Source organism: Nicotiana sylvestris, chromosome 1 (genome assembly GCF_000393655.2).
Source record: "Nicotiana sylvestris chromosome 1, ASM39365v2, whole genome shotgun sequence".
NCBI classification, from domain to species: domain Eukaryota; kingdom Viridiplantae; phylum Streptophyta; class Magnoliopsida; order Solanales; family Solanaceae; genus Nicotiana; species Nicotiana sylvestris.
This window is the reverse complement of record NC_091057.1, coordinates 553669-569767: the sequence shown is the minus strand read 5'-3', so window position 1 is coordinate 569767 and position 16099 is coordinate 553669. Positions and strand designations below refer to the sequence as shown.

The 16099-nt window shown below is 40.3% G+C and overlaps 1 protein-coding gene across 1 annotated transcript in view; it reads right to left on the bottom strand.

Annotated features, from left to right (window-relative positions):
• Nucleotides 1-2060: 2060 nt before the first annotated feature.
• LOC104237263 (uncharacterized) overlaps nt 2061-16099 on the bottom strand; it is a 31063-nt gene continuing 17024 nt past the window's right edge. The window contains exon 3 of the mRNA XM_070161891.1: nt 2061-2138. Within this exon, the coding sequence (XP_070017992.1) occupies nt 2117-2138 (22 nt within the window). The 3' untranslated portion in view covers nt 2061-2116. The remainder of the gene's footprint in view (nt 2139-16099) is intronic.

The following is a 16099-nucleotide window of genomic DNA, read 5'->3' as shown; positions in this document are numbered from 1 at the left end:
GATGGCCTCCTACTGGCTGGCCTCTACCTCTAGCGGCCTAACCTCCACCTCTAATACCTCGACCTCCACCTCTAGCTACCTGACCCCTACCTCTAGCTGGCTGAGCAGGTGGTGGAATACCCGATGCTGGAACCACGACACGAGAACCCTGATACTGAGAATTGCTCGATGTTCGAGGGAAAAATCTAATAACGTGCCTCGGATCACCACAAGTATAACAAGTCTTCGGCTGTTGGGATTGCTCACCCTGAAACTGACCTTGACGACCTGAGTAACCACCCTAAAAACTTTGGAGTGGAGGTGCACTGATAGGAGCTGGTAGTGCACTGTAGGGTAGTTGATCAGAATACTGCATATGAGAACCACGACTACTTGAAACACCGTGAAAAGCCTGAAATGCTGAATGAAATGACCTGGGAGGATGACCCCTACCAAAAGAATCCCTGCCTCCAGATGAGGTACCACTGAACCTACCAGAATGATGAGGCATCTTGTCAGACCCCTGACTACTCCCTTGAGCTAGAATTGCCTCAACTCACCGATCCACATTGGCCGCATCCTGAAAAAAAATCTTGCTACCCGTCTCCTTAGCCATCTGCAATCTAATGGACTGAGTGAGTCCTTCAATGAACCTCCTCTCTCTCTCTCTCTCTCTCTCTCTCTCTCTCGATGGGGAGTATAAGAAGAGCATAGCGAGTCAAATCAACAAACCTAGTCTCGTACTGGGTGACAATCATAGAACCCTACTGAAGATGCTTGAACCGTCTGCGGTATCCTCTCTTTGAGTGATAGGAAGGAACTTCTCGAGAAATAGCTGTGAGAACTGGTCCTAAGTCAAGGCAGGCGACCCAGCTGGTCTAGTCAATGCAAAATCATTCCGCCATCTCTTGGTGGACCCTATCATATAGAATACAGTGAAGTCGACTCCATTGGTCTCTATCCCCATGTTCCACAACACCTCATGGCAATGATCAAGATAATCCTGGGGGTCCTTAGAAGCTTCCCCACTGCAATGAACCGGGAAAAGCTTGGTGCACTTATCCAACCACAACAAAGCCTCAGAAGACATAGATGATCCATCAGCGGCCTGAGCCGCAACAACTGGCTAAGCCACTTCTAGCTGAGCTGCTGGAGTCTGGAACTGGGGAGCCATCTGCTCCGGAGTGCTAGTAGCAGAAGTCTGTGCTCCTCCCCCAGCCTGAGAGACGGTTGGTGCAACAGGAAGTATGCCTGCCTGAGTGACACTCTCCATAAGGCCCACTTGACGGACCAAAGTATCCTAAAGTATCGAGGTAGCGATGAACCCCTCGGGAACCTGAGCTAGCCCTGCCGGAACGGTCTGAGCCAGAACCTCATCATCAAACTCCACCTGTGGCTCTGCTGCAGGTGCTGCTGCTCGAACTCTAGGCTGAGCCCTGCCCCTGCCCCTACATCAGCCTTTAGCATAGCCTCAGCCTCGTCCTCTTCCCCTCATAAATGTTGCCACTGGGGGCTCGGGCTGCTGATCAGCGGATAAAGCGGTACGTGTTCTCGCTATCTGCGAAACAATAGAGTAGAAGTTCAATTAGCATTGAAAAGTCAAATCGCACGACAGAGAAGAATAAATGTGAAGTTATTCCTAAACTCTATAACCTTTGGGGGATAAGCACAGGCGTCTCCGTACCGATCCCTCAGACTCTACCTAGCTTGTTCGTGAATTGTGAGACCTAGAAAACCTAGTGCTCTTATACCAACTTGTCACGACCCGAATTTCCCACCGTTGGGATCGTGATGACGCCTACTCTTGAAAGCTAGGCAAGCCGATATATACCGTTTTACCACATTAATTATTAAACAGAACATAAATAAATAATAGCTAAATCAAAACATAGATAAAGTGCGGAAATATTATAAAAGTTCAACAACTCTTATACACGACTACCCCAATGATCTGGTGTCACAATCCACGAACATCTAAGAGATTCTGCAAACATAGGTTTAAAAGAAATACATCTGTTCTCAAAATAGAAAGAGACAGGAAATCCAAAATGGGGAAAAAGGGGACTCTAGGGTCTGCAAACGCCAACAAATCTACCTTGGGTCTCCCGTAGACTGAAGGCAGCAACCCAAACTCTACTCACGAGGTCTGGCACCGAAATCTGCACAGAAAATGCAGAGTGCAGTATAAGTACAACCGACCCCATGTATTGTTAAGTGTCGAGCCTAACCTCAGTGAAGTAGTAACGAGGCTAAGACACGACAATAATATAAACCCGTGCAATTAAATCATATACGAGAAAAACAATAATAACAAGAATTTAACAAATATAACGGGAAGGGGAAACATACTGAGGGGAATATCAAATTCTGACAGTAAACACTAAAGAAGCAAAATACCATCATACTCTGAGCCAACAGAAACAATAACATAGTAACATGTGCACGACATCACCCTTCGTGCTTTTACTCTCGTCCTCACCCTAAGAATCAACAGAAAATGGCATGGCATCACCCTTCGTGCTTTAACTCTCTCAAATCATGGCACAACATCACCCTTCATGCATTAACACTTACAGAATATGGTATGCATCACCCTTCGTGCATTAACACTCACTCACAATATCGTGCACGACATCACCCTTCGTGCTTTACACTCTTCCTCACCCAAACAATAGAAACAATAACATCCCGGCAAGGGAATCAACAATAACAAATCCCATTTCAACAGTTAACTTCACAAAATAAGTCTCAACTTGAGTCAATACTCAACAATGATCCAATACCAAGAAAATATCATAAAACTTGTTCAACATGGATAATCATCAATTTAAGCACAAACAGTACGTAATAAGAGACACCATAGTCACAGTATAAGACTCACTTACATACTCGACACCAACATATAGATACTCTTCACCACACCTATACGTCGTACTCAATACTAACACATAGAAAATAAGACAACTACACCTATTCCCCAAGCTAAGGTTAGACTAAACACTTACCTCGATTCCACAGCCAAAAGTCAAGCCTCAATTACCACTTTACCTCTCGATTCCACTTCCAATACGCTTGTATTTAGTCATAATAAACTTAATAACATCAATAAATACTAAAGAACTTAATCCCCATGCTCAATTATAAATTTCTCAACATTTTTCCCAAAAAGTCAAAAACTGACCCCGGGCCCGCTGGGTCAAAACTCGATGTTCGGGCCAAAACCCGATTACCCATTCACCCACGAGCCCAAATATGCAATTGGTTTTGAAATCTAAATCCCCAAATTTCAAAATTCCTAAATTTTGCCCAAAAACACCCAATTTCCCATGAAAAACCCTAGATTTTGTAATGGAATCTTGTAAAAAGACGGAATACATTGAAAGAAATGAGTTAGAAATTGTTTATCTATGATTTGGGGAAGAACTCTTCTTTGGAAAATCGCCTATGGAAGCTTAGGGTTTGAAAATTTGAGAAATGAGTTCAAAATCCCGTCTAAATTATGTTTTACACAGCTGCAGATGTCGTATTTGCGAAGCTCGCAATTGCTAAAGGGATATCACAATTGTGAAGCCTTCACAATTCCTGCTGCCTTCGCAAATGCGAGGAAAGTGCCGCATTTGCTATCACAGACCTCGCAATTGCGAACAAATGATCTCATTTGCATTCCTTTCCCTCCCCAGACTCCCTTCGCATTTGCGAAATATGCTGGCCCAGCCTTTTGATCGCATTTGCGATGAAAGGCTCGCAATTGCCAAGCCTGTGAAGGTTGCAATTGCGAAACCTGATCTCGCAATTGCGAAATCAGAGGCCTGCAACAGTTGAAGCGTACCAGCAATAAATTTTCTAAGTCCAAAATTCCCCGTGGCCGATCCAAAACTCACCCGAGCCCTCAGGACTCCAAACCAAACATGCACAAAGTCTAAAAATATTATACAGACTTGCTCGTGCGATCAAATCGCCAATATAACATTTTAAACAATGAATTTAACACCAAAACTCATGAAATTCTCAAGATAGTTCGGAATTTCTATTTTCTCAGCCAAGGGTCCGAATCACATCAAATCTCTTCCGTTTCTCACCAAATTTCAATGACACGGCTAAAATACCATATCAAACTTGTACTCTCCGAAATCAAGATACGGGATCGATACCAACGAGATCACACACTATTCCATTTCTAAAATTCCTTATATTTTCCAACAAACAATTTTATTCAAAAATTCATTTCTCGGGCTAGGGGTCTCGGACTTCGATTCCGGGCATATTCCCAAGTCCCATATTTTATTACGGACCCTACTGGACCGTCAAATCACGGGTCAGATCTGTTTATCAAAAACGTTAATCAAAGTCAACTTTAATTAATTTTAAAAGCAAAATTCAATATTCTTCTTAAATTTCACATGAGGGCTTTCCAGAAATGCGCCCAGACTACGCACACAAATCGAGAAAAAAGAAAATGAGGTTTTCAAGGCCTCGGAACCTGAATTCGGATTCTAAAACAAAAGATAACCCTTTGGGTCATCACATGTTATAAATAGAATTTTATTTATGGTGAATTTCTATATTTTAGAGAGATTTTAGTGATTTTACTTGGTGGCTAAGTCACTCTTTCTCTATAAATAGAGGGGTCATATTCTATTGTAATTCATCTCAAAATCAATAAGAATTCTCTTTCCCTACTTTTCTTTGCAATACTCTTCTTTTTCTTTATTGTTTTATAACACGTTATCAACACGAAACTCTAACCAATTGAGTAGAAGCTTTGAGATTGGGCATAATGATTGTCAATTGTTCCATGAACTTCCTTCATGATTAAATTCTGGATTTAAGGTATGTATTTTACCATATTTTTCTCTTTTATTCTATAATTTGATTTTAAATACAAGAATAGAAAATAAATTTGATTATAACTCTAATGGAGTTAATAAGAAATTATAACCACTCAAAGTGGTAAAATTTCTATGTCTTTCCATGATTAAAGTCATGCATGATCGTGAGCACAAGAAGTGGAAACCCGTCCTATTGAATTTGCTTCATTCTCATTCTCTTAAGAGAATGTGGTAGCAATATGTGATAAGTCTGAAAGAAGACAAAATTATTACCATGAAGGTATCAACGGATGTGGACGTGGTAATATACGAAATTATAATAATCATCATTGTGATAATGAAAACATTAGGATTCTCAAAATAATTCTTCACTCTGTAAAAGTAATGTTTGTCATCGATTTGACATGAGATTTTGTAAAGCACATATAAATGATTATGGTCCATTCATGATGTGAATGTGACAACATGTGATTTATTAATACATATTCATTTTTGGAAGAATATGAACGTGCTAGTGGTAGTGAATATACCACACTCACCTCTACAAGGAGGTTTGAGATGATATAAGAAAATAATGTCATTATTATGACATAAATGGTCATTGGTCACGTACTTATTGTACGCCAAAATATTTTTGCATTGTGATTATTAAAAGATAACGGTAATGCAAAAAACAGATCTTGCATATAATTTTAACCATAACCATAATGGTATAACTTTCTCTTTAAAAGAGATATTCACTATATCGATGTTGATGAATATGTGGTACTACAAAACTAATTGAGAACTCTGCAAGACCAATTATACTATTTTGGAGAAACACAATTAATTACTAATAAGGTATTGTGTTGTAGTAAGTCTCAAAGAAACTTATTCAGTTTCCAAAGTATATGCGAAAGCGGTTGATTATATTGAGACTATAAATAAAGGAAAGAGATAATATCTTCTATTAGTACAACTTGTAGCGGGATAATATGCATGTGAAAAGCTACCCACTTTATTTTCCACTTTGTACTATACAAATAAAAGAATACCACACTAAAGTGGATGTTTATTAATATAAAAACCCATATCATAATAAACTTGGAGTTTATTGATAATTGCACACGTCATGGTGTAAACCTGAAGCTTATTAATATTGATAATTTATTCAGATGGCATAATTGGTTTAGCCATATCAATTTAAGTATGATGTGCAAAAATAATAGAGAATTCACATGGGTAAATATTAAAGAACTAGAAAGTTCTTTACGAATGCTCTTACATTGCTTGTTCTTATTAATTAATAGACCAACTAAAATTGGGATTGAATCCCGTGAATGCTGGAAATATCAAAAGTGAATATGAGACCGTTCACCTTGCATGTATACCACATAAGATGCATCTGTGAGATGGTTACATATGCAATTATTATTAACCCACAACATGGTATTTTGCGAGGTAACTTGCTCAATAATTTAATTTCGAGCATAATTTCCAGATTTTCTATTCAAGAAGTTCATCTTGATAAGTTGGTTTACATCACAATTGGCTTATCAAAATAATTTATTGAGTGCCTCCACTTAATAGCTAAACTATTGCTTATGAGAACAAAGTTATCTATATCAGTTTGATATAGGTTATATACGAAAGTATATTACATTCTCCCCTCACAAGTGGTTCAGGGTCAGGAACCAAATAATCCCATCTTATTATTATTGATGTGCAGTGTACATTTTGATTAACACTATAACACACAAAGATAGGTTCTCAAAGTTGAGGAAACAAGTTAGTTTTTCTAACATGAGGGAGAGACATGATAAACAGTTGAGAAAAAGTTACGTAGAATGAATTATCATTTGTACATCTAGATCCTTGAATAAAATAATATGAACTTGAAGTTCATAAAATATAATTCATGTGCAATATATTGCAAAGCATGCCAGACGCATTTGCTGACCCAAAGAAAGTAATTATATTCTCACTGAATGTTCCTATTAGAATAAGTCCTAGAAGGACAAAGTGTATGGTGTGCTTAAAGCGTATAGACATATCGATTTCAAATAACTTCTTGATAAAGAAGATGAGCAAATGATCATAATAAAGGAGGCAAGTGATCTAGAAAATCACATGACATAATACTTCATAAAATCTTAGGAGAGGTTCAGGTACCTGAATATATGAATGAAGAGATCTATATGTTATGTCTCTATGAAAAAATGTTGGAATCGATATAAAATATTCGTCAACGACATCTATCATAGTGCTAAGTATAGATGAGGATCTTAAGACTGTCGAGACAGATACAAAAATATTGGCCAAATAGACGATACACAATTCAAATAGAATTGGTTTAATATGAAAGACATGTGGTTTTGGACATGTAGTTCAAACACTTGAAAGTATAAAGTCAATGGTATGTGCAATCAGTTTTCGATATCTTATATGTCTAGCATGACACGAAAACTTGATATGCATCTAAAGTCTATTATATGGCTTATATAACTTAACTTATATGACAATCTATGAAGGATTTAAGTTGCTTGAAGCATATACAATTCTTGATCTTGAAGTACTACTTCCTCAGTGCAATTTGTGCACAAATGTATCTTGCTATAACTATAGGCATGATAATATGATAGCAAGATTTATCACCTCTATGTGAAGATATTGAACTGACGATTCCAACAAGATCATATGAAGACAATACATCTATTAGGGATGCTGATTTCAAGGTGAAACAAATTCGTTCAAGTTAATATGGCTGATTTGTTAATCAAATCTCTACCAAAGATCTTTTGAAGATGGTGCACAAGATTAGAATGCAAATGCTTAAAGATGTGAATTGATGCTCTCATCAGGGGGAGTTAATACATGTTGTACTCTTTTTCCCTTACAAGGTTTTGTCCTACTAGGTTTCCCTTGCAAGGTTTTTAACGAGGCAACCAAAAAGGCGTATTGTTAGATATGTGTACTCTTTTTCCTTCTCTAGAATTTTTTCCCCACTGGGTTTTATTTAGTTAAGGTTTTAACGAGGTACATTATCTGTTGAATAGACACTCAAGGGGGAGTGTTATAAATAGAATTTTATTTATGGTGAATGTCTATATTTTAGAGAGATTTTAGGGATTTTACTTGGTGTCTAAGTCACTCTTTCCCTATAAATAGAAGGGTCATATTCTATTGTAACTCATCTCAAAATCAATAAGAATTCTCTCTCACTACTTTTCTCTGCAATACTCTTCTTCTTTTTTTATTGTTTTATAACAGATAACAATTAACTTATAATATGGTTTTAAGGATACGTGATTTCCCCTAATACAAATTGATGAATATGAAGACTAATAATAGAAATTGACAATAAGATAAAGCAAACCAGTGTTTGAATGGAATTCAGCCCTCGAGCTTGAATACCCTCGAACTGATTGGTGCAAGAACAGTTAAAAATATAAGCAAGCTGATGAACAAGAATATAAGCGAGTGAGAGTGTTATATTGCTTTGCTATGTGTGAACAATGTCCTACAAATAATTGGAAATCCTCTTTATATAGTAGAGGAATCCTAATTATGGTATAATTCTAATTACAGAAGGAAATCCCACGATTAGCTAATTAACTGTCCTTAATTTGATCCGTTTCGAGATTTCCGCCATGATCTTTGACCAGTCACGGATATCTCACCTTTCTGTTATACCTCTATCTCATTTTATCTCAATCACCACCGGCCTCGATCTTGATAGGTACCCCAAATCTCGAACTCGGTACTTTGTCCTCGTGCCTCGGTTCGATCTATTACGGGATCGATTTTTGATCCTTCACATTGGTCTCGATAAATCAGTAAAATCGAGTGAGCCCGATTTTATCCATACACAGATAGTCCCCTCGTTTTATTAGAGAGTAACGACAAAAAACAAATTGAGTCTTCGATCCTCGACTTGTCATGACTTCATTTCCGTAACGTAAGCGGTAGATGTGACCGAAACGTCCCATCGATGCAGTTCCCCAGGCATTAAATGTGTGCCAATTGATGGTCAGCCACTAGTGGTTTCTAACTGTCACCGTAAAACCCATAAATAGGCCTTTTTCTCATTGATTCAAACTTTACTTTCAATTTCTTCTAATCTTTAAAGCTTTTTATATCTTTCAAATTTTTCCGTTCTATAAAATCTTCTGGTTTTGTGTCAACCTTTTCTCAAAACACCAAGTCTTATATTCTTCTTCTTTCTTCAAACTCAAACCCAAAATGGCAAAAACGTCAAAAATGTGCCGCAGAAATAAAAAGCTTCCTCGTCCAAACTGGCCGGCGAGCAACCAGCGACAGAGCCACTCCCTGAAGAATTCTTTGCTCCGCCGTGTGTCCTTAACTCTGATTTCAAAGTTGAAAAGACCTCTTGGTTCCGGGACGATGTTAGCCAATGTCAAGGTACACATGCACAATCACCAGTGGCCTTTTAAAGCAAGTTAAAAAGGATTGCAACTGGGTAGATAAGCACGTGGTGGTGCCCTCGCCCGAAGAGTCAATCACTACGCATGTGGAGGGGTTTCTGAGTGTTTACACTTACCCTTTCACATTGGGTCCTCTGGATCCGATTATCGTGGACTTCTTCAAGGAGAGGATAGTAACAGTGCTCCGCTTCGTTGTGGGCCAAGTCGATGGGCTTCCCTTTACCCTCAACCATCTCATACGCTTATACGACCCCCATCTTTATCGAGGGGGGCTCATAAAGCTTCAACGCTGGTCCTCCAAGTCAGTTTTCTCTAGCATGGATGAGGACAAGGACCGAGGTTGGATGGGTGATTTGTCCGAGTAAAAACCTCGTACCCGATCCCAGCCAAAAGCATGCCATTTCCAGAGAAATGGAACATGAAATGCGAGTATAACTCTATTTCTTAACTCTTGCTTATTATCTTCTTTTTTTTCTTCCTCCCTTACTGATGTTTCATTTGGTGCAGCCGTTGCCTGGATGCAAGGTGCAATTTCCCATCTTAAGAATGGGTCATGAGTCTAGTATCGACATTGAAACAAGCTGAACGCGCATGGTGCGAGTTGTCGATGGGTCCATCGGAGGCCCGAAATCATGGTAAGTTTTCGCTTGTCTTGACAATTCTGATCGTTATCCAAATTTTCCCTGGATTTTACTTTTTTTTTCGTAGGTCTCGGGAAGGATGTGCCGATGAGGCCCACATTAGGTGATGTAGAAAATATTCCCCAGCCATCTGTTCCAAAATAGAAGAAAGAGCGAAAAGGAAGGAGGCTTCGAGCTCTACGACATTGGACGAGCAAAAGCCAAAAAAGAGGCGATCCCGTAGGGGGAATGTCATCCCTTTGACTATGGACTTAGTCCTCACGCTACGAGAGGAGCCCAAAGAGGGTGAGCAAGAAGGAGAAGATGAAGATGATTCCGGGCTTATAGCCCGTGCACGCACTAGTACCAAGGCTCGGAGGGCTTTGAAGCCAGTGGAGATTGACGTTGATCGACGTGGCCCTAATGAGGTCAGGAAGGAGACTTTGCACCAAATCCCCAACCCGGAAGGAATCGAAGGTGTTTTGCCTCGGGGCAAAGAGGACATTGAAGAGGCGATAGATGCTGGTACAGAGAACGAGCTTGAGGCTCCCCAAAATGGAGGCAGTGCTTCAAAAGATCCTCGGAGGGCAATAGAGATTGGGGATTCCCCTGTGTTCCCTCCAGTATCCGATTCTTTGATATGCGATGCTCAAGTCGTGGAAACTTATCACGGAGAAGGAACTCATGGAGAGGAGCATCTCTTCTGTGGTTTATTTGTCGGGATAGAAAACGTCTCCAGTTCGGGCAAGCCGGAGATTCCGAGAAAAAGTTCGGGTGAGGCTTCCTCGAGTTTTAAACTGACCGACCAATTCCCGACTCCCAGTATCGATCCTGGGTGCAAAATAACTATTGTGATCTCGATCGCGGAAGATGCTTGTGTACTTGGCGCCCCCGTAGGGATGGCCAGTTACCTCCTAGGTTTGGTCATAGAGGAGGATCGGTCCCCAATGGACGTGGTAGGAGTTCCCTGTCTTTTCAACGAAGTCCAACAAGCTTTAAGCCAGGTAAACTCTGATTCTTCTATCCATTTTTGTACTTAAGTTTTTCTCCCTTAGTATAATTTTTCCCTTCCATGTTTTGCAAGCTTCGGTGCTTCATCATGAAGCTTTCCTCCGATTCTGAGAGGAACTGAGCCGTTATGAGGCTGATATCCAGGGGCTTACCGAGGAGAAGCCTTTAAACTTTCCAGTGGGCGAAAAGAAGAAGAAATCAAGGGCCTCCGAGCTGAACTGGCTACGGCTCAGAAAGAACAGAACGAACTGACCGAGCAGGTAAATAAAGTCTTAGAAGCTCATGGCCTCAGTTCGTTAAAGGTGGCTAACAATTCGATCTCAAAGGTCCAGCAATTTCACAAAACTATCATGGAACTCCGTGGAGAGGTAGATGTGGTGAAGGCGGAAACCATAGAGTGAAAGCAAAATATGGACCGCCTTGCCTCAGAGAAAGAGACTATTCGAGCTCAGTTATCCTCGGTTGAAAGCTAGCTCCAAGGTATGAAAGAGAAGAACTTGGTGCAAGCCAAGAAAATCGAAGAGCTCCAGGCTCGGTTGGTCACAGAACTTGTAGTGGCAAAATCTAAAGCTAAAACGGCTAAGGCTGATGCTGAGGCAATCGTGGCCGTTTACCGATCCGACGCCAAAGCTGCTTAAGCTCGAGCAAAGGATGTTGCTGATATTGCTCAGACTCAAGTATACCGGGCCGCCGAACTTGCCAAGTGCCAGTCTCGAAGGGAAACTCTCGAGTAGATCCATGCTCATAGCTTCAATCTTACTGCCGAGATCAAAGATGCAAAAGAGCTTGAAGCTAAAGCCAAAACGTTGGTCTCTTCTAATGATGATGATTTCGGGAGCATGAGTGGATCCGGGAGCGGAGAGGATCCCGAGGGTGAAGGTGTTGCTCCTGGTGAAGATTAAGTCTTTAGGATCAATAGTGTTTCTTTTTAAGGCTGTTTTGTCCTTTGTAAAGAGTTTTTGATCGGGCCATATGGCCCTTGTAAGAAAAACTTTGGTATATAAAAATTTTCCTTTCTTTTCTGAATCTGTCGTTTTTCCTATTTCCCTTGCTTTGTCTTCTTTTTATTGATGCCTTACGAGGTTGCATTCATAGATTCGAGGTCTAGGCAATTTTGGACCGAGACCGAACTGGTTTCGAGTGAGTATTTACTCGAACTTGAAGTAAGGTAACCCTTAGGTTTTTATTGAGTGAGGATGATCCTTCGAGCTCAAAGTAAAAGATTGCCCTTAGGATCTTGTATTAGGCCGATGTGGCCTTTGTAGAACGATCGTTTTAATATATATAAGGCTTTCTACCCCTTTTGGCTTAAAAAGTTAATCACATAAAAGTTTGTTATGCCTTAGCATGAGATAAAATTGTATTCATATTCCACTGTTTTCGAGGGCTGATGATGTCGAAACCCTTTGTTTTGTAATGCCTTTAGTATGAAACAGAGGAAATGGTTCGAGAGTTCGAACAATTCGGTACCCCTTAGGGTTTTCAAGGGTTGATGTGATTGAAACTCTTTGCAATTTTGCCGAGGGTAAACTTTTTTAAATCGGTTTTATGAAAATATTCAAAGGCCTGTTTTATAATGGAATTCGGACATTTTTGAACCATTTCAGTTTCGCCGTAGCCTTTAACTTGAAATTTGCCTCTTGGGATTATTTCTCGATCATACTTCGAACTTGTTGAAGTGTCAGTCCCCAAGTCGGGTGGCCGTGGCCTAAAAAACCGAGGGTCGCCTTTTTAAGATCTTATGATCTCGAGACTCTAATAATTCAATTACGTCGACTTTTTGGATGGTAGTCCCCGAGTATGGGGTAAGTTGTTTGAACTTCAGTTGTGATCAGCCCTTAGCCTTTTTCCACAATAGACCAGAAGTATGAAATTGTAAAGTAAAAATTTCTCTAAGGCATGAAATATTTAGAAAGGAAAAATCTTTCTCTCAATAGATTATACATGTGTACATGTTTTCCTTTAGGGCTCGAGTAATCTACATGGGCATGGTTCGTTTGACCGTTTGGCCCTTACAAAATTTTATCTATCGAGACCCAGTTGACACGAAGTATCTTTCTTGCAACAAAGTAGACATCCGAGGGTGATGCCCCCCAGTATTCGAGGTTGATTGTAAATGAGCCTCGGATACTGTTGAATTGTTCTAAGTTAGCACGAGCAATGGTTGCCTCATTAAAAACCTCGCCGTAAAAACCCATTTGGGACAAAAATCGGTCTAAGGGAAAAAGAGTGCAACGCGTGCTTTCAAACCTAAGGACTTTGTGATGAAGAATCCATCGACGTCTTTAATTGAACACTTGCAATTGGATAGCATAAAATATAATCAAAAATGGAAAAGACCATACCTTAATAGTAATATCGTTTGAGGAATGATAAGTTCCAATTGTTTGGTAATTGATCGTCGTCCATCATGCCAAGTTTGTAATATCCTTTTCCGACGATATCGAGGACCTGATATGGACCTTCCCAGTTCGGGCCAAGTTTTCCTTCATTTGGGTCTCGAGTATTGAGGGTGACCTTTCTCAGAATTAAGTCCCCGGTTTTAAAGTGTCGAAGATTGGATCTTCGATTGTAATACCTTTCGATCCGCCGTTTCTGTGCGGCCATTCGAATGAGACTCGTATTCATAGCCTCATGATTTGACTCTTCCTTTGCATACCAAAACCTGAAGCTAGGTTCCCCGACTTTGACCGGGATTAGAGCCTCGACACCATAGACTAAAGAGAATGGTGTTGCCCCCGTACTGGATTTCGACATTGTTCGATATGCCCAAAAGACCTTAGGCAATATTTCTCTCCATTTTCCTTTAGCGTCGTTTAATCTTTTCTTTAGATTTTGTATGATGGTCTTGATTGTCGATTCAGACTATCCGTTCCAACTAGGATGATACGGCGTTGACATGATCCTTTTTATTTTATGGTCTTCAAGAAACTTTGTCACTTTGCTGCCGATGAATTTTTTCCATTGTCGCATATGATCTCGGCAGGCATCCTGAATCGGCATATAATGTGGTCCAGATGAAGTATATGACTTCTTTTTCTCTAACTTTCTCGAAGGCCTGTGCTTCAACCCACTTAGAAAAATAATCAGTCATAAACAAAATGAATTAAGCTTTACTTGGGCTGATAATAGGGGGTGATGATATCCATTCCCCATTTCATGAACGACCATGGGGATAGGACTGCGTGGAGTTGCTCTCGGGGTAGGTGAATCATCGACGCATACCTTTGGCATTTGTCGCACTTTCGAACGAATTCTTTTGTATCTTTTTCCATATTGGCCCAATAGTAGCCTGCTCTGATGCCTTTGTGAATCAATGACCCGACACCGGAATGATTTCCGCAAGTGCCCTTGTGAATTTCCCCTAGAGCGTAGTCGGTGTCTCCTAGTCCCAAACATTTTGCCAACGGTCCATCAAACATTCTCTTGTACATTGTTCCATCTCGGCTAATATGAACCGTGCGACCTTCGTACGTAGAGTCCTCGATTCTTTAGGATTCGATGGAAGCTTCTTGTTCTTTAGGTATTCGATGTACTTATTCCTCCAATCCCAGGTTAGACTTGTGGAGTTTATTTTGGCGTGTCCTTCTTCGATTACTATCCTCAAAATTTGTACGACAGTCCCCGAGCTAAGTTCGTCGTCTTCAATCGATGATCCCAAATTTGCAAGGGCATCGGCCTCGCTATTTTGTTCTCGAGGTACATGCTGTAGGGTCCTTTCTTTAAATAGATGTATAGGAACTTGTAATTTGTCCAAGTACCTCTACATTAGATCTTCTCGAACCTCGAAAGTTCTGTTGACTTGATTTACCACAAGTTGGGAGTCACACTTGGCCTTGATGACCTCCACTCCCAAGCTCTTAGCTAGCTCGAGATATGCAATAATGGCCTCATACTTGGCCTCATTGTTAGTTAATTTTGAAGTTTTGATAGATTGTCTAATAATATTACCTGTGGGCGGCTTCAAAACGATGCCTAGCCTGGACCCTTTCACGTTTGAAGTGCCGTCTGTGAAGACGGTCCACACCTACGATAATGTAACCGATTTTAATAATAGTTCCTTTTCAACCTCGGGTACGAGAGCTGGCATGAAGTCGGCCACGAAATCTGCCAAGATTTGAGACTTGATGGCCATTCGGGATTGATACTCGATATCATACCCGCTGATCTCGATGGGCCATTTGGCTAATCGACCCGAGAGTTCGGGCTTGTGCAAAATGTTGGGAAGGGGATAGGTGGTTACAACACAAATTGGATGACATTGAAAATATGATTTTAATTTCCTAGAGGCGCTTATTAAAGCGAATGCTAATTTTTCCAAGTATGGGTACCAGGTCTCGGCCTCACCTAAGGTCCGACTAACATAGTAAATAGGAAATTGCGTACCTTGTTCTTCTCGAACTAAGACCCCACTTACTGCTATCTTCGAGACTGCTAAGTATAAGTAGAGTTGCTCGTCGCTTTCGGGGTGTGAAACAATGACGGGCTCGACATGTATCGTTTGAGTTCCTCCAAGGGTTGTTGACATTCAGGGGACCATGAAAAATTGCTCTTCTTCTTAAGTAGTGAGAAAAAACGGTGGCTCCTATCTGAGGACCTCGAAATAAATCAACCTAGGGCGTCTATACGTCCTGTTAACCTTTGTACAGCCTTGACATTATCAACAACTATGATGTCTTCGATTGCCTTGATTTTATTGAGGTTGATTTCAATTCCTCGATTTGATACCATAAAGCCAAGGAACTTGCCTGAACGGACCTCGAATGCACATTTTTCTGGGTTGAGATTCATGTTATATTTTCTCAGTATGTCGAAGGTTTCCTGCAAATGTTTTAAATGGTCCTCTGCTCCAGGACTTAACTAACTTATTGTCAATATAAACCTCCATTGATTTACCTATTTGTTCTTCGAACATTCGATTTACTAGGCATTGATAAGTAGCACCAACATTTTTTAGTCCAAACGGCATCACGTTATAACAATAGGTGCCGTATTTAGTGATGAACGAAGTCTTTTCCTGATCCTCCGAGTTCATTTGTATTTGATTGTACCCGGATTAGGCGTCGAGAAAGTTAAGGATCTCATGACCAACTGTGGCATCGATCATGCGATCGATATTCGGCAAAGGAAAGAAATCTTTAGGGCATGCTTTGTTTAAATCGTTATAGTCTACGCACATTCTAAGTTTATTCCCCCTTTTAGGGACTATGACTATGTTTGCTAGCCATTCGAGATA